This window comes from Macrobrachium rosenbergii, chromosome 58 (genome assembly GCF_040412425.1).
Source record: "Macrobrachium rosenbergii isolate ZJJX-2024 chromosome 58, ASM4041242v1, whole genome shotgun sequence".
Classification (NCBI taxonomy): domain Eukaryota; kingdom Metazoa; phylum Arthropoda; class Malacostraca; order Decapoda; family Palaemonidae; genus Macrobrachium; species Macrobrachium rosenbergii.
The window spans coordinates 18,436,215-18,455,078 of record NC_089798.1 but is presented as its reverse complement, the minus strand read 5'-3'; the positions used below and the strand labels follow the sequence as shown (position 1 = coordinate 18,455,078).

General features: G+C 42.6%; 1 protein-coding gene across 3 annotated transcripts in view; it reads right to left on the bottom strand.

The window, feature by feature from the left end:
• HSPBAP1 (HSPB1 associated protein 1) overlaps window positions 1-18,864 on the bottom strand; it is a 287,128-nt gene that overhangs the window by 148,261 nt on the left and 120,003 nt on the right. For all 3 annotated transcript variants that reach the window (XM_067101818.1, XM_067101819.1, XM_067101823.1), the window contains exon 2: window positions 16,282-17,717. In XM_067101818.1, coding sequence (XP_066957919.1) covers window positions 16,282-17,625 — 1,344 coding nt within the window. In that variant the 5' untranslated portion in view covers window positions 17,626-17,717. The remainder of the gene's footprint in view (window positions 1-16,281; window positions 17,718-18,864) is intronic.

Below are 18,864 nucleotides of genomic sequence, written 5' to 3'. Positions count from 1 at the left end.
ACTACTATCTTCACCCTCTCCCTTCTTTCCTGCCTTTTCCACTTCCTTGCCCTTCTTACCAGTTTCCTTTCCTTTTCCCTTCTTCCCTTTTTCTTCTCCTGACTTATCCTTACTTTCCCTCTGTTCCTTCCCTTGCTTTTCATTTCCCTCGTTTTTTACTTCCTATTCCCACATCACTTTCATCACTCAAGCTTCCATTCACTTCTTCCTCCTTTTCTGTCTCTCTTGCCCCTTCACACGTTCCAGAGGACCTGCCTCCAACAGCCCCTTCTCCAAAAACACCCTTGAACATACCTTTCACCATTTCTTCCACACTTTTCATCATTCCTCCAACTTTTTATCCACCCTCTCTTCTGACTCTTTCATCTCCCCTTTCATTTCCTCTTTCGCTCCTTTTACCAATGATCCCATCTCTTCCAACTGAAGCCTCAAGTTCTCATTCTCACTCTTTAACCATGCATTCTCCTCTCTTGCCAGCCGCAACTCCTCTCTCAACCTCACCAGTTCCTCTTCCATCCTTTCCTCCAGTCACACTACCAGCCACCAATCTTAATTGCAGCTGCAACATCAGCTGCCCCACGTTGGGCGCCAAATATAATGTGGCGGAATTCGAACCCACAAACAAAACAATACACAATCACCCTGATCTTCAGTTGCTGGAGACGGACCAAAGGTCCACGGTCGCCAATCACAGCACACAAAACCACAAAACAAAATTGCAAACAGACCCTCCACCAACAATGAACAAAAAGAAGAGACACATGCACCATCAATGTTGGTACAAAAACCCAGACCAAAATTAATTTCGAACTGCCCGTCCACTTTCAAGGTTGGACCTCAACTACCCAAGACTCTCCCAAAACCGAAATCTACCAAACATTTTCACAGACAGACAGCGCCAGTAAACGACTCCAAACAACCGAACCACTCGACAATTACACCCGCTCTCTCTCTCTCTCTCTCTCTCTCCTCTCTCTCTCTCTCTCTCTCTCTCTCTCTCTCTCTCTCACAAAACGTTGGGAAATGCTAAATACAAACAAATTCATTCATACCTCTATACCATGCATCTGAATGCTGTATAACATGTCTGGCCTCTTTGTAACAGATGAAGACAGTGGATCCACCCACCTCAGATTTTCCTCCAATCCTCTGGGCACTTAGACCTGGAAGGAATCTTGATGCACCTGTCCTGATGCTACTTGACATGCAATTGGATGGGTCTTATCCTTACCTCGGCTCCAGTCACCAGCTTCTCCAGGGAAGCCATGTGACCTAGGAGAGACAGTCACATTTTGGCTGGCAAGAGAGGGAAGGACAGAAATTCTTCCACAATTGACAGGAAGCTGTCTATGTGTTTCTTCAGAGAAGCCATAAAATTCTTGGTATCCAGGATCATCCACAGATATATAATACTTTGAACAGGAGTCAGGGATGACGTCTGAAAGTTTATCATTATACTCAGTACATTTGCAATTTAATTAGAAAATGTTTTGCCCTCAGGATACCCTCCCTACTGGATGCGAGAACCAGCCAGTCATCCAGGTAGAGTAACATAAGAATGCCCAAATGGTAGGTCCATTTTCCAAACAGGGACAGGACTCTTATAAAAACTTGAGGGGTGAGACTAAGACCAAAGGAATCGCCTGAGCCTGAAAAACCTTTACTTGGAAGACAAAGAGAAGATATTTGCTTCATCTGGGATGAATCGGTATATGGAAGTACGAATCCATCATATCTACTACAGTTGACACCTGGTATTTGCGGGGAATGTGTACCGCAACGCCCCAGCGAATAGCTAAAACCCACGAATACTTACAACCCCTCTAAAAACACTTAGAATTGCCTATTTTGATAGTTCAAACACAAAAAAAACCTCTAAAAATGCTTATACATGAGTATTTTAATAGTTTTATCACAAAAAGTGCATTTAGTCATGAAAATATGAAAATACAGTAATTAGTGAATATTTCTCAGTGAAAAATACCGCGAATAGGCCAGTTTTCTGCGAATATTGTGCATATATGTTCCATTAAGAAATCCGTGAATCGGTGAGTCAACGAATCAAGAACCACAAATGGGCGGGGATTGACTGTAATATTATCTAATTTTCTTCCTGTGCAGCTCCAAGGACCCAGCTCATTGACTTCATTGTAAATTGAGTCAAATGAATGAAAAGGTTCAACCTTAAGATGTCCAAGACAAGTTTCCAACCTCCTAAGACCCTTGGTACTGGAAACAAATGATTGTAAAACCCTGGAGAAGAACCTAAGACTATGTCCACCCTTTTGTCAATATAGAGCCCACTTCTTGCTGTAGGATCTGGAGCTCCTCATTGTCTAGATAAGAAAGGAAGTCTATGGAAGCAGCTACTAGAGGCTGGGACACAAAAAGAAGTTCGCAGCCTTCCCTCAGCACCTTCACCACCCACAGATCTGCCTCCAGATCCTCCCAAACTGAATACAAGAGGGTTAGCCTTTCCTCCTACAGGGGTCCAAGAGCTTGAATCCTCACTTCTTAGCAATTGGTGGATTTTTTCCAGAACATTTAATGTACTTCTTGGGTGCCCGAAAGGGTTGGTTCAAGTGAATGGAAGTCCTGTATCCTGGCCTAAACAAATTCTTAGGCCCCTGAGCCAAGAAGTTGAGGTTGCTGCTTAAGTTGCTGACACCTAAACATCTGAGAATGACGTAGCAGACCTGGTTTCTGATTTCTCTACCTCTTGCACAATATTGCCCAAAGCTGAAGAATCCAATAAAGCAAATAAAGGACGCTGAGCAATCACAGCCTTCTGAGCTGCAGCAGCTGAGAGGGTTAGGGAGGTAGGTCAGAGGTAAGTTATTCCCACTCTTTAGCTATGGAATTGGTAAAAGAGTGAACAGACTCTCTGAGAGCATCAGATGTAGCCTTATACATACACCCCAAAAAGTTTACGAGGTCATTCCCTAACTGTTGTTTCTCCAGAGGAAGAGTCAAAACTATATTCCTGGCAATGTCATCAGTAACTGCATTATGACATTAATTTGTATTTTTCATAGCTAACATACCTGCAGTCTTAAAGTAAGGATAAACTGTTCTAAAGCCAGCTGGAAACCAGTAAAAAACATCTAAAATTGTAGAACAAGGAATTGGTGGCAACAGGGTTCAGCCAATGGGATGAGAAAGGAGGCATCAACTGACCTTCTCTCACCCACGATGCCATGACGCATCCAGTTTCTTTCAGCCCAGTTAACCCTTAAACGCCGAAGCCCTATTTACAAAAACGTCTCCCGTATGCCGGCGGCGTTCGGGAGCTAGCGCTGGCGAAAAAAGTTTTTTCAAAAATCACAGCACGCTTAGTTTTTAAGATTAAGAGTTCATTTTTGGCTCCTTTTTTCTCATTGCCTGAAGTTTAGTATGCAACCATCAGAAATGAAAAAATATCATTATCATATATAAATATTGGAATATATGACAGCTAAAAAAACGTATATAATTGTATACAAATCGCTCTGTAAGCAAAACAGTTAAAGCTAATGAGTTAATTTTTTTTAGTTGTATTGTACACTAAATTGCAATGATTTTGGTATATAACAGATTGTAAAATGATTAAAGCAACACAGAGAAAATATTATCACAAAATGATGCATGAATTCGTAACGAGCAGACGTAAAAATAAGTTTTTTTCAAAAATTCACCATAAATCGAAATATTGTGCTAGAGACTTTCCAATTGTTTCAAAATGAAGGAAATTGATTGAATATTACTAGACTGTAAGTTTTTTAGCTTACAATTGCATTTTTTACCATTTCGATCGAGTTAAAGTTGACCAAGATTGATTTTTTACTATTTATCGTTATTTATATGAAAATATTTCAAAAATGGTAAAAGCTAAAAGCATGATTTAAAGCTATGAAAGCATTTTGATTTATTTTTTGTTGTAATATAAAACGGCGAAAAATTACGAAAGGTTCAAGAAATGCTAGGATTTTTAGCGAGTTTGCGGCGCTGGATTTAAGGAAAAAAGTTTTGTCAAAAATAACATAAATTATATTGTGCCAGAGACGTTTGTTGCAAAATAATATAAAACTAGAATGTAAGAAAAAAGTTTTTTACGACAAGGTGACTATTTATTGTTTTTTAAGAAATGCTAGCATGATTTATTTTTTTGTTGTATTCTACATGAAATTGCACACATTTTGTTATGTAACGAATAACATAAAATGGTGATGGATGTGACTCAAGAAATGCTAGGTTTTTTCAAAAATTCACCATAAATCGAAATATTGTGCCAGAGACTTTCTGTTTGTTGCAGAATAAAGGTAAATGATTGATTGTTACTAGAATGTAAGAATTTTGGCTTACGATTGCGTTTTTCGAGCATTTTGGTAGAGTCAAAATTGACTGAATGTTAAAATTTTGTCAGTTATCGTGATTTAAATGAAAATATTTCAAAACTGTTAAAAGCTAAAAGAATGATTTATTTTTTGTTGTATTCTACATGAAATTGCGCACATTTTGATGTATAACACTTTATGTAACGAATAATATAAAATGGCGAAAAAATTACGACAAGGTGACTCAAGAAATGCCAGGATTTTCAGTGAAGGAAAAAGTTTTTTCAAAAATTTACGGATGCCCCTCAGGACACCCCGATGCTTCCTAGGGGTCGTAAAAGGCACGGGATGTGGTCCTTGGTCCCCTTCGGTTACACATGGCCGCACAACACGGCGTTGAGAAGCTGGGTCATCTTGGGTGCTTGGTCCCTCCCCAGCATCCCAGTCTAAAACTCGTCTCACACGCTCACTACTGATGCGGCGCTGATGCTTTCTGGTACGGGAAGGAGGAAATTCGCGCATGCGCGTCTGGGTGACGCTTATAAACAAAACAACAGCTTGATCCATGAACTCCCAGCATCCCTCAAGGCGCGTGATTTAAAACCTTTCGCAAACTAGGCCTATAATTATTTTTCCGCGAATATTAAAAAAAGCATTTTTAGTCGACGTATGGAACATCCACTTGACACCCAACAGACAATTTTAGTCGACGTATGGTACGTCCAGTAGGCGTTTAAGGGTTAACCAGAATGAGGGGAGGCAAGAGGTGGGCAGTATATGCTACGACTGCAGGTTTGTTAGCTATGAAAAATATAAATTAATTAAAAATTTGTTATTTGTTTACGTGCTGAACAAACCTGGGTCTTAACGTAAGGATAGACTCACTTTTGGTGGGAGGAAAGAAAGTCATGACCCAACTGGAGGTTCAGCACACTTGGTCTCACTTCCTGGCTAAGTGAAGGCAAAGGAAGAAGACATGCCTCTGATCTGTTAGATAAATAGTGTATCAAACAGTCAGACTACTAGGCTAATACACAATAAGAAGAGACATTGTATAAGAGGAAGATAAAGAACTACATCTGTTAAGACAACAAACCTACGTTAGCAATCAATTTTATTTGTTATCGTTCCTCTCTCCCCTTGTCAAAGAGAGGAAGGACTAGCTTCTGTGAGGTTTTATTCGTGTATGAATAAATATACACAAACAGAATGGCCACTCACTCACCTGTATCTAACCAGTTCCAGCACATGATGGATCAATCTCCTCACTGCCCACTGGTAGAGAAGAAAGGGGAAGGAGAAAAGGAAAAAGACCAGTCATCTCATTCATTCTCACTGTCATACCATCATCTTAGGTAAGATACAATCTGTCCTGCCAAGGGCACTGGATGAGCTACACAACTTGTTGAGCAGCCACCACTGGACCCAAGGAAAAAGTGTCTAAGGACCTGTGGGCAATGTCCTGCAGATTGAAGGATGTGAAGGTGGTTTGATGGAGCCAAGTACCAGCCTTTAAAATCCTATGAACAGACAAATTCTTTCTGAATGCCAAGGAGAGGCCCAAACCCCTAACAGCATGTGCTCTTGCATGCACTGTGTCATCATTAGAGGCCGAAGAAGAGCTATAAGCATGTCTGATGACCTCATGGAGTGAAGAGGAAGTGGTATTTTTGGACACTTCTTTCTTGTTCCAGCCTGTGCTAACAAAAAGTCTATGACACCCGGGTCTGAGGTGACGAGTCCTTTTTAGGTAACAACACAGTGCTCTGACAGGTCATAAAAGCAATTCGTCCAGATCGCTATCAACAAAATCTCCCAGAGAAGGAACTGAAAAGGATTCAAACCTGTCAACATGAGCTAAGGGATTCTGAGCCTTAGCTACAAATTCAGGGACAAATTCGAAGGCTACGGACCTCTAACCCCTCGTGAGTTTAACACTAAAAGAGAGACCATGGAGCTTCATCCACTCTCTCTGATGAAGCCAAGGCCAGTAAGAAGATTGTCTTAAGGGTCAAGTTTCTGTCTCATGACTATCATAAAGGCTCATATAGAGCACAAGTGAGACTGCTTAGTACCAGAGTCAGGTCCCAACTAGGAGGTTTAAGTTCTCTAGGAGAACAAGACTGCTCAAAACTTTTGAGCAGCATTGAGATTTCCCATGACGAAGACAGGTTTACATCTTTCAAATACAGGACTAAACCCAAAGCAGCTCTGTAGCCTTTGATGGCAGACACAGAAAGGCATTTCACCCTATGGAGAAAAATAAGGAAACCAGCTACTTGCTGAACAGAAGTTCTGACCGGAAAGAAACCCCATCGACGATGTCGGGAATTTCGAACTGATCATTCGAAGTCCCCGCCATTTAACTTCACAAGTGTTGCGTTAAATTGGGGCAAGACTGAGGGATCTCGCGGGCAGTTCATTGTGCAGAAAGTTGTCCAATACGCGACAGAGTTAAGAAGTAATTCTTAAATGCCTGGAGGGGAAGGAGCGCGTCTTATAGTAATGAAGACACTATGAATTTTCATTAATGAATATGATTTGCTATTCCCTAGTACGAGCTAAATTGTCTATGTAGAGATTTGGAGCCAAGGACTCCGTAGCCATTCAAGAATTTTCAGATTACGGCCTTCAGCCAGAACTTCGAGTCAATTCATTGATCCCAGATGATAACTTAACTGTCGTTCTTCCTATTCACGAGTAAAGTAGATTCATTGATCTCCGTAATGCCTAAATAAGCGATGATTCCCGCCTGAATTACAAGGATTCTGTAGTTTACGCGGGAAAGCGTAAGTTTCCTTTGAAGTAGGGCGAAGCAACGCCTCATTCCTGCCCTAGTCCTGAACGTCGTAAGTACCGTGATGTTTTAGTGTGTCTCTCGATTCTCTGGCAGCCATCGCCATACCAGGTCGAATTCCGTAGTAACTGTGAGTTGTCTTTATCCATGTATAGATGTGTCATCCTTGCGATGAGGGACTTGATTTGCGCAGCAAACGAAAGCTGCAAGTGTAAGAATGTCATTTAATTGTAGTTTAGAGTAAATAGTTCTCGATTTGTTGTGTTTTTCGTCCAGTCGTGGACTTAGTGTCTTTCAAGCAGGTGATATCAAAGACCCTAAGGGCTACCAAGTAACAAAGCCCAGAGAGCTTTCAGGTTCCTTGAAGTGGATTGGTGAGAGAAAAGAAACTGCGTGTGCAGTGGAAATTTGCTATTAACGATTAATCAGTGTTGGTTCTTAATGCACATTGGCTTAGCCGCCCGTGATGCTCTTTCATTCATGTTCAGTATTGTTAATGGGTTTAAATGTTTATTTTTTGTAATAAAACTGTAATTTGTTGACCAAATTTTATTGAATCCCACCCAGATAGTTTTAGAGAGTGCGCCTCCTCAAGGCCTTGTCATCGGCCCATAACATCAGGGCACCAATCAGAACAAAAATAATAAAAGTCGAAGAAAATCCCGACAGACGACACCAATCACAGTACAGTATATGGGTCATTTTCCCTGGTACACGGCTGAGGAAGATCTGAGATAGCCAGACATCTCTGCCACTGCTCTGTGAGAAAAGTCTCTAGCTTGCAGGAGATACTGGATAGTCTTCAGCCATGAAGAGATAGGGATCCTACTGATTGGTGATATCTCTCAATGTAAGGTTGGCAGAGGAGGGTGTGCCATGGGGAATTTCTCTCGAGACTGCTAACAGCTGGGCTAGCAGATCAGGGAACCACTCTGCGTGAGGCCACAAGAGAGCTACTAGGGTCATCCTGAGATTCTTGGAAACCATTACCCTATTCAAGACTTGACGGATCAGGCAAAAGGGAGGAAGGCGAATACTTCCAGATTGTCCCAAGAATGTTGCAAGGTGTCGTCCTCCATGGCAAAGGGATCTGGAACCACCGAACAATAGACCTCTAGCTTTCTGCTGAACCTTGTTGCAAACAGGTCTATCATTGGTCTTCCCCACAAACGGAAGAGCCTGTCTGATATCTCCTGATGTAGAAACCACTCCGTCCCTAAGACCTGACCCTGGCAACTTAACTTGTCAGCCACTACATTCCTCTTGCTTGGCATATACCTGGCTGAGAGGTCTACTGAGTGATCTATTGCCCACTGGTGTAAAAGTACCATCAGTGAGTGAAGTTGGCATGACACTAGCCCCCCGTTTGTTTGCTTAGGCTACCACCGTAGTGTTGTCCGACATTAGGACTGCGGAGTGCCCTGTCACCCTTTCTCAAAACTTCTGAAGTGCTAGGAATGCTGCTTTCAACTCCAGAATGTTGATATGCAGCTGCTTGTCCTGAAGCTTCCACACTCCCAAAGTTAGAAGGTCCTCCAAGTGTGCTCCCCAATGCTCGTACGAGGCGTCTGAGAACAGGAGAATATCTGGAGGGGGAGAATGAGAGGGACTCCTACAGTCAAGTTTCTGTTGTTCAGCCACCATAGAAGATCCCTTCTCACTTCTGCCGACAAGGGGACCTGAAACAGAGGAGAATCCCTTGACGGGAACCAGACTTTTTCAATCTCCATTGGAGAGATCGAAGATGAAGACAACCATGGGGAACAAGATTTTCCAGGGAGATCAAGAGCCCCAGAACCACTTGCCATTGCAGTGCTGGTTGCTTCTGTTTGGGCAGAAAGGACCGGGCTACTTTTCTGAACTTGTTGGTCTGATGAAAACACTCTCGACAATACTGTGTCTATGACCAAGCCCAAGTAAAGAATCTTTTGACTGGGAATTAGGTTTGACTTTTCCAAATTTACCACAATGCCTAAGCTGTGACAAAATTGGGGAAGACAATCCCTGTCTTGGATTAGCTCTTCCCGAGAGCTTGCCAAGACCAACCACTTGTCGAGATACCTTAAGAGTCGAATGCCTTGAGAATGACCCCACGTTGACACTAGGGTGAACACTCTTGTGAACACCTGAGGGGCTGTTGTAAGGCCGAAGCATAGTACTTTGAACTGAAACACCAGCTCCCCTAGAATGAAGCGGAGAAACTTCCTGGAGGAGCAATGGACTGGAGTTTGGAAGTAAGTATCCTTCAGATTTATCGTGAGCATAAAATCATTGCTCCTGACAGCTGCCAGGACCATATGAGGTGTCTCCATCTTGAATCGGGTCTTCCTGATGAACAGATTCAGGGTCGAGAGGTCTATCACTGGCCTCCAATTGCCTGCTGCCTTGGGAACAAGAAAAACCCAACTGTAAAATCCTTGAGATGGATGCCTGACTGCTTCCACCGCTCCTTTTCCCACCATCTTCTTCACTTCCTCTTGAGGAGCTAGGTGCTTTGGAGAGTCCTGGGCATACGTCAAATGATGGAGAGGTAGTTCGGAGAAAGGGGGAGGAAATTCGAAGGGTAGTACATATCCCACCCGTAAAACATCTACTACCCATGTTTCTGCTCCGAAACTCTGCCACGTAACCCAATGGCTCGCCAGGCACCCGCCTCAACTGGTGGCAGTGAGTGGGGAGGGGCACCCACTTTATTACCTGCCTCCTCTGGCCCTACCTCTATCCCCTCTCCCTGGTTTGGAAGAGCAGGGCTGACAGGGCTGTTGTTGAGGAGCATTTTTAAAAGATGGTGGAGCAGGTTGACTGGATCTATTGGTAAAGGTCATGTTTGGGGTCTTCTCAGGAGGCTGAGGCCTAGACTTTGATGAGCTAAGGCAAGAAGGACCAGCAGATTTTGACACTGCTTAATGCTCATTAGGAAAGAGAGATGAGGAGTTCAAAATATCCCCGTTCCTTAAAGCCAATACAGAATAGGTACTGACAAGCCTAGAAACTTTGGAGAGGGCTGCGTCTCTCTTTTTCAACAGCAAGTTGACCCAAATGTTAGCATTTACACGAGTCAGGTAAGAAATAGCCTTACCTCCAGACTGTAACAGTCTAAGGGACACTCTCTTCTGAATCAACCAATGCAGAAAAGAGATTTTTGGCACTGCTGTGGACCACAGGTTCAGCCAATAGACAGCCTGGAAAGCAGAAGAGGCAGTCAACTCCAAGGTAGCAGCCTCCTGAGGAGTGAAGGAAGGGCCCACTGCCCTAATTTAATCCAAAGACAACCCTAACCCTGTCTAGGTTGTAGAGCCACATTGGGGGTTCTATAAAACCCATTTATTCTGAGGAAGTGGTGGGGGTAGAAGCTTGAATGACCTATAGATCAAAAAGAATTATCATGCCCAGAGACGAGAGAATTCACATGACCTAGGACGGAATCAGCATGATTCGAGCATGGCAACTCTACAGAAGTCTTTGAATCCTTCTTAGGCCCAAGCAAAGCTTCAATGCCCATAGGGCCAAAGAAGTTGCCACAGCTTCCTTAGAATGAGCTCAATAAACTCAGCATAGGTAGTAATAAACTGGTTTTCCATATCTTCTCCCTCCTGATCGTGGGACCTCCTGATCGTGGGAATCTTTTTCTACTCTATCGGTTGGATTAGAAGAATGTTAAACACCCTTATTTAAAACTGGACATGCCCTTTCAGGCCCTAACACTTTCTTGGGGCTTGAATGACACTGATGATGAGGGTAGCTTATTTTGGGAATCATCCTGTTTGCAAAAACGAGAGGTAGACTTCCGACTTCTAGGTGACAGATGTGTATCGTTACACTGCCGTACAGGGCTAACATCATGTCCGCAGCCATCCAAACTTGAACGGCAATCATGGTCCCTCCCAGGAGACTGCGAGTGAGATAGATGATGAGACAACAAGTGGCAAGGCTGTAAGCCCAACCTATCCAGACTAACTGCACGAACGCCTCTCTTCACAGACATGTCTAAAAACATGGCCAAGAGAGTGAGCGAGAATGATTGACAGAGAAACGTCTATGAGAACGTAAATTGACGGGTTTCTGGGACAACAGAGTCTTTCAGCGCAGACAAGTGAGCTACAAGAGCAATGTCTCTTGAAGGCGAACGTGAATGAGGAATTCGACGAGGAGACAAAGGCTAATGTTGGGTGCACATACCTGTACATGTGGACCTTTCCACATGTGAGGGAGAGCTGCGGGACCCGGGTAGGAGCTGAACATTAGCAGACTTCTCCATGTAGGACATGTTGATAGGGGCCTTATTATCTTTGCTACGAACCTGAACAGGACGATCGGGGGAAGACAAAACCACTAAAGTATTTCTCTTGGAGGAAACTTGTCTGGATAGGCCTACCAAAGGCCAAGAGACAACTGGACGTGATACTTCAACAACAAAAACACGGCCGTGAGGAGGAGCAGGAGAACCACGTATGTGGTCAGAGGATGACAGGGAGGAAGATTCCGAGATGGTCCTATGACTTCTCTTGCAAGGAGCAGCGACAAAGTCCTTAATCCTCCAATGTCTGATGAGAGAAGACCAGGCAGACGAAGATGAAGACAAAGACGGAGATGGAAGCCTATGACGTTTCCTCTTCATGACATATCTCCGTATCTCTCTCTGAAAACGTCAACTCTGTCTCCAATTGCTTAAACAAGAGAGTCAGATGATGGAGCAGGGGCAAAATTTGCCACTGCAAAGGTTGACTCAAAACGCTGAGCGGAGCACACCGTCGACAGATGAGATGTAACAGGAACCGTAGCTCTTGGCAAAGGTAAGGAGAGAGCTACAGATCTAGAAACTGTCATGGCGGTCGAGACGGGGATGTGAGAAGACGTCACCACTGTGGATGTCGATCCAAAATGCTGAGCGGAGTACAAGGTTGACAGATGAGGCGTTACAGGAACCGAAGCCCTAGGCAGAGAAGTGGGTAGAGCAGAAGGTCTGGAAACTGTCACGGTGGCTGACGCAGGAATGTGAGAAGACATGAAGTGAGACAACAAGCCATCCTAGGTTGGCATCCCTGGTAGGCCTAATGGTGCCCAAATGTCTGACATCTTCTGTGCATCAGCTCCTGAAATTAAAAAAGGATAGCACCGACTCCTCCCTCCCAGGGTGAGAAACTCCCTCCTGAGGGAGTGGGGGCACCAAAAGAGATAATATCTCCTGACCCCTTCTCCCAACACTTTCAAGAGTGAAGCCATGGAAATGGGAAGGGGTAAAATCTTCCACGGAAGAAGAAGCAACCAAGGGAAGTTTGGACAAGGAAGAAACAGAATGAGAAGGAGTCATTGATGGAGGAGAAAACCCCTCCCAAGATCGTGCCTCCAACTTCCTCCTACACTGCCTCTTCTTGGCAAAGATCCTCCACTGTTTGGGAGGCCAAGAACGACACTCAGAACAAGGATTAGTAAAGTTACATGCATTAGCTCTGCATCTGCTGCAAGTCGAATGAGGATCTATTTCAAATGAGGATAGAAAACGAGAGCAAAAGAAGTTACCGACCCCAGGACATTTCCTCTGAGGCTTAGGATTGGGTGGCTTAGATGAGTTTTAGGTTTGCATTTTCAAGCAAAACAAGCACAAACACACAATACAGGCAGTCCCCGGTTACTTAACAGCGGTGGTTCCATTCCTGGCCGAGCACTGCTAACCAAAGATTTCCAATAACCAAAAATCGGTGATAACAGTGCCAATAACCCGCTTAACAGCGCCGTTAACCAGTTATTTGCATCAATAAACCACTTACCAACACCGATAAATGCTAAACTGCTTATTGGCCCCGAAAATTGTTTACCAGCGTCAAAAATCTGGTTAACAACATCGCTAGTCGAGCGCCGTAACACCGAAACGCTGTTAACCGATGCCGCCGGTAAGCAGAAACTGCCTGTACAGCACTATATCACAATACAAGAAATCAAACCAAAGAAAAAAAGGGCAAAAAGAGAAGGATAACACCAGGTTCGGTAGGAAGGGCAGAGGCACGTCCTACCAGCAAGACGGTAAGGAAAAAAACTGGATGCATCACGGCATCATGGATGAGACATGGTCAACTGATGCCTTCTCTCCCATCTCATTGGCCGAATCCTATTGCCATCAATTCCTTGTTCTACAATTTTAGATGTTTTTTACCGGTTTCAAGCTGGTACCAGAAGAATTTATCCTTACGTTAAGACCCAGGTTTGTTCCACATATGAACATTGCCAATTTGGCAAATGGCATGTTTCCATAACAGAGAAAGCCAACTTGGTGTAGAATTCCAATTCCAGAGGAGTCAAAACCACTTTCTCACAAGAGACTACTTTTTCTTATTGGGAGTGATGAGAGAAAAAAATTTAATCCTTGAGAGGTGAGGAGACAGATCCATGTACAGGCAATCACGGGGTTACATCTGTCTTGGCCTAAGGCGAATCTGTACTTACAGTGCCTTTTCAAGTATATTCATAAAAAAATTGGATGCCATAACTAGGACTACAGCGCTATAAGCGCAGTAACTCATCAGCACTATAACGAGGTGAGAACACCAGTTTAAGGAGCTGTAGCCACTGGGAGGGTTCACTATAAGGAGGTCCCTCCTATAAGGAGGGGAGAAAACTGGTTTATTACAAGCATAAAGCTTACAAAACTGTTTCTTTCCCCAGGCTTACTCTCTCTCTCTCTCATTTTTTAAATTTTTCTTATTATGTTCCGGGTTACGGCAGGCTGCTAGAACAGAACCCCCCCGTCATAACCTAGGGACTACCTACTGTAATTGCTTTGCCTCATATGATAAGTCTCTCCTCATCAACAACTGACTAAAGGGCAAGAAGGGCTTAGAAGAAACATCCTTCTGAGGCAATTTTGCAGCAGAGTCCAAACTATTAAGTACCAAGACAGCACAGGTTCAGACCTTGGCTCTAACCTGATTGCCCTCAGTGACCTGGAGTCCTGGATTACCTGAGCCTCTAAAAAATCAAGAAACTTTGCTACATAGAGACAAAGTTCTTGAAAGCAAAAAAACTAACCTGCTCTTCTTCCCCATCAGAGTTCACCTCGGGAACCTGGGGATCCCCTGCAGAAGACACAAGAGGCAAAGGGGCGGAAGAAGCAGAACCCCCAACACCTTGTGATATAATACATTTCAAATCTTCAAAAAGAGACTTGATTTTGAAGCAAAACTTGCTCCAAAGAAGAATTAACTACATCATGTGCCTGAGTGTCTGGTGCTGCACCATCATTATTGCCATAAACTGAGGGGTTCCCTCGAAGGTTCACTTCTGAACAGAATATTCAGAAGTAACAGGCAGCAACATCAAAATACCTAGTTAGCCAGCGACAAAACACCCTATTAAAACCAAAATTCTGTGTTACTGGGATTTGAATTCTCTTGGGGTGAATAATCATCTAAGTTCTCTGGCAAAGGAGCCGAAAGCTGGGTTACCAACAGCGACCATGAACATTTCAAAAAGGCCTGAGGTGCCGGGGCCTTATAAGGAGACTGAAGCAAAACCGGTCAAAGTTTGGGAAATCTTGAAGGTGAACGAGACTCATGAAACCACCCTGAATACCTACCAGAAGGCCTGGGAGTAACAAATGGGGACTGAGCCTTGAGGTGGAAGGCGAATAGGAATTGTACCACCATGATGCCTTGTGATGGCACGGCACCATAGGCACCCACACTCTAGAGCAAGAAGCCCAACACCTTGTGCCCCTAGGGGAATAAGCTGATTTACTCTGCAACAAATCGCACCTACACCTGTCAGAAGACATATAGATGTGTTGGCATAACCAGCTGAAAAAGACTCGGACCTACACTGCCCTAAAATGGAAAACTGCAGTATCTATGAAATTTTCGAAATTGAGATATGCCACCTATTCGGCTCGTGAAACACTAATACACAAGTTACTGCAGTTTCAGAATGATTCTTCAATGCTTTCCACGAGTATTCAGGGGGTCCCATTTGCAGTATCTGCAAAATCAGTATTAAGGCAAGGGAGTATCTACCATTTTTCTGTTTTGTATTTTTGCAGATACTGCAGTCTTCCATTTTTGGGCAGTACAGCAAGTACACTGCTTTCCACATACAATATGTGCATCCTGTCCTCCTGCACTATGCTTAATTCTACTGCACACATCTTTTGGCAACCTAACACCAACCTGCACATGATTCGTGCCAGATTGAACAGGGGAAGGTGACAAGGGAACAAACCATTTCCTCTCTCTAACATACCCTGCTTCCCTGTAACTCCAGAAAGGAGAGCTACAGAGTGTGGCCTAGGTATGGCTAACTGGGAGGGAGGGTGTTGGGAGGAAAACAAAGATAAAGTAATGGTGTAAATTCTATAAATTTCTCTAATGCATCCCCAAGACTAGCTATGCCTGATTCCAACTTTCCAACCTTCATATCCTGAACGATACAGGGAGATTTAACTTAAGAAAGTAGAAGAATGTCTTGAGGGAGAGGGATTGCTATGCAAAGAAGAAAGAGGAGAAGAGCAACTATCTGTGACAAGTCATGCACACTAGAATTCCTCTTACTGTACTCCTATCACTTACTATTCTAGTTTTACATGAGTCCCTCTGCTGACATTTCCTATCCCTATCATTATATTTCAAATAACTACTTATGACACTAGCTAGCCAATTAACACACTCACTACATTGTTCATCAAACAAACAATCCTTGCTCCTGGGCTTTATGTAAAGTTCGTGACCGTCGTAAGCCCAGTACGTTGGGTGTTACACCTATTTACCTTACAAACTCTAAAGGATCTATCACGTCTTCCTTAACAGACATCCTAAATAATCAACAAGGCCAATCAATATCAAACCACAATCCAAAAAGATCTTCAGTTTAGCAACAAAAATGCGTATTAAATATCGCTCTGTCCACCTGCCCTCTTACCGCAACAACAGAAACAAAACTGAAAACAACAGACCCATGAACCACAGGTCATCCTGAAAAGGAGGGATCAATTCATGGTACTGTATACCTAGATGATCTAAGTACAATTTTTGTGTTTATAATCCGCTGTCCTCCCACTGGCACAGAACTTTATAGCTATCATAATTGAAAGGTAAGATTCATTTAAAAATGATGCCCCTACAAAGTGGTTATCTATAAATTTCTACAAATACAAAAGAGAGGAATAAAGTACTGTACAGGCCTTACCTCAATTCTCCCAAATTCACCAACATACAGCGAGCCTTGGTAATGTAAATGTGTGAGTTTTGTGAATGCCCGTCCTCTAGTCCATGGCGCATCACTGACTTCATCTTGCGATCCTATTACCCACAGGTGAGTGACTTGAGGAAAGCATAATGACAAGACTCCTAAAGAATGTGCATCAACACAAGAGGGTTCCTGAAGTGTAATTTCAGTTACCAATGAACTAATCACTTGTGGCTCATCATCTATTGGTATGTGGGATCCATGCAATGTCCATTCTAAACCACATAAGGTAATTTTCTTCAAAAACTTTAGCTCAGCTAGAGCTGAAAAATATGTATTAATGTTCACATTATAACACTGTTGAATAGTTACATGCTCAAGCAATGGACAGGCTTTGCAAACTGAGCTAATATGCTGCTCCTCTTGAGCAATACAGTATGCTTTACGTGCTAATGATAATGGAGGGTCTTGATTAGATGCAAGTAAACTTTTAATCACTACAGCTTGTAGATCATAGTTCTCATCCATAACGGCATCTAGTCTCTCAAGGGGCATATTTTGCACTATTGCTTTGACACCACAATATGACACCCAAGATTCACTAATGTTAAGGTGACGTAGGTTTTTCATTTTCAACAATGCTGGAATGCAATCAACATTGTCACATTTCCTACCAAATTTTTCTACCATTTTTGTGTCGAAACCTAAGTCTGTGATAGCACCATATTTTAAGTCTAAATAAGAAAGGTGGGGACTGTTTGATGCTAAACCTTCTAACAGTATGCTGATTTCACTACTAGAGATCTTAAGATGTCGTAATGTTAAGTGAATCAGCAATGGCATTTTCATTAATGCTGATGACAGCAGCCTAAACTTACTAATAGAGTATTTCCAAACATTTTCCTTTTGACTTACAAAAGCTTTAAGGCTTTTAGCAAGACCTAAGGCTTTTAGATATTTTGATGGGTTTCTAGTTGGAAATTTAAACTTGTCAACATCAATCTGTGTAATTGATGGAGATAAAAGAATTAGGGCGAGCTCATCAATGAAATCGAGAACAGACTGACTCACTTCCCAACATGTTATGAAATCAAAAAATGGGGCTAATTTGTCAAGGAATTCCGCATGAAAATTTGGAGGAATTGACTGCATTACATCTCTTAGATAATTTGTAAAAGTTTCAGATGAATTAGAATTAACATACACTAAAATAAGCCCTTTCAAATATGTCTCTGTGCTCTTAACACATAGCAAAGACAGAGGTTTCACTCTTTCTTCACACTCAGCCTCGTTGTTCATCTTTCTCCTTTTGACTGATGCCTCTTTTCTTCGCTGAAGACTCATCACAGTGCTAATGACCAATCTGTACTCGTAACAAACTTTTCCAAGTAGGTATTTTGCACTTTTGTTTTATGCACATGTCTTCTTTGTTTGTCCTGCAAAAGTAAATACAGTACAATAATCACAAAAGACATCTGAAATCTAATGCTAAGACATATATGTGCACATAAAAACACTTAACATTTTCTTTCAACAGGTTCTGTTGCAATTCCCTTTTCATCACATTTGGGCTTCTTGTGGTTTGGACATTAACATGAGTTTCCAAAAATGACATTTTTATAATAAAATAAAGCTTTATATATACTTACCATATAATTACATAGCTATAGTTTCTACTTTACGTGGCAGCTCAAAATTCAAAACTCGTGGTAGCGCTCTTTTGTTTTGGCTGTAGGTAGACTGCCCTGCCCACTTTTGAGGAAGAATAGGTACAACATAGCTAAAGAGCTCAATTCGTTTATGCTCTATGTCCATGACAGGGGAGGTGGGAGGGCTCTGATCATGTAATTATTTGGCAAGTATATATAAAACTTTATTTTATTATAAAAATGCCAATTTTATAGAAGTAATTTACCAAATAAATACATAGCTGAATCCCAAATTGAAAGGCAGTGGGATGAATGGACATATACTTCCCCCCAAAAAAAAACTCAGGTATGGAGAAGAATGGAAAATTAGCTAGCATCATGAAATGCTTGTTGTAACCTTACCTGGTGAGGGAGCTATGGCAGACAGGTACTGCCTCTGGTCGAAGTTCCTCCCGGCCTGTAGCGGTAGAGCCAAGAGTCGCCTCTACTTAAGTGGGTGCTTTGCAACGTAGGAGTTTATCACATGTTGCCAAAGCTTACAATCCAGAGGACATATAAATAAATATGTGTATATGGCCTTGCCCTAGGCGCAGTACAACGAAAAAATTACCAGATAAAATCTTAACCTACACCACCACAAAATTTTAACCAAAACCATAAAAAACAAAGATTGGTGACACTCACAACACAGTGTTCACCAGACTTCCCAAGAAGTGCAACAATCCTTATTCAAGGAGAGTGGACAGAGGAAAAGAAGGCATTTCTCCTATCCTTCATTCCCCAATACCTTGCCAGCTGTGGAGAATGGACCTAAAGCACCGCAGCTTTCATACACCATTTTGATATTACGTAGGTAGAACATAGCAAACAATGACTTGCATCTCCAATATGTTGATTGCAAGATTGAAGAGAGAGACAGATTATGTCTGAAGGC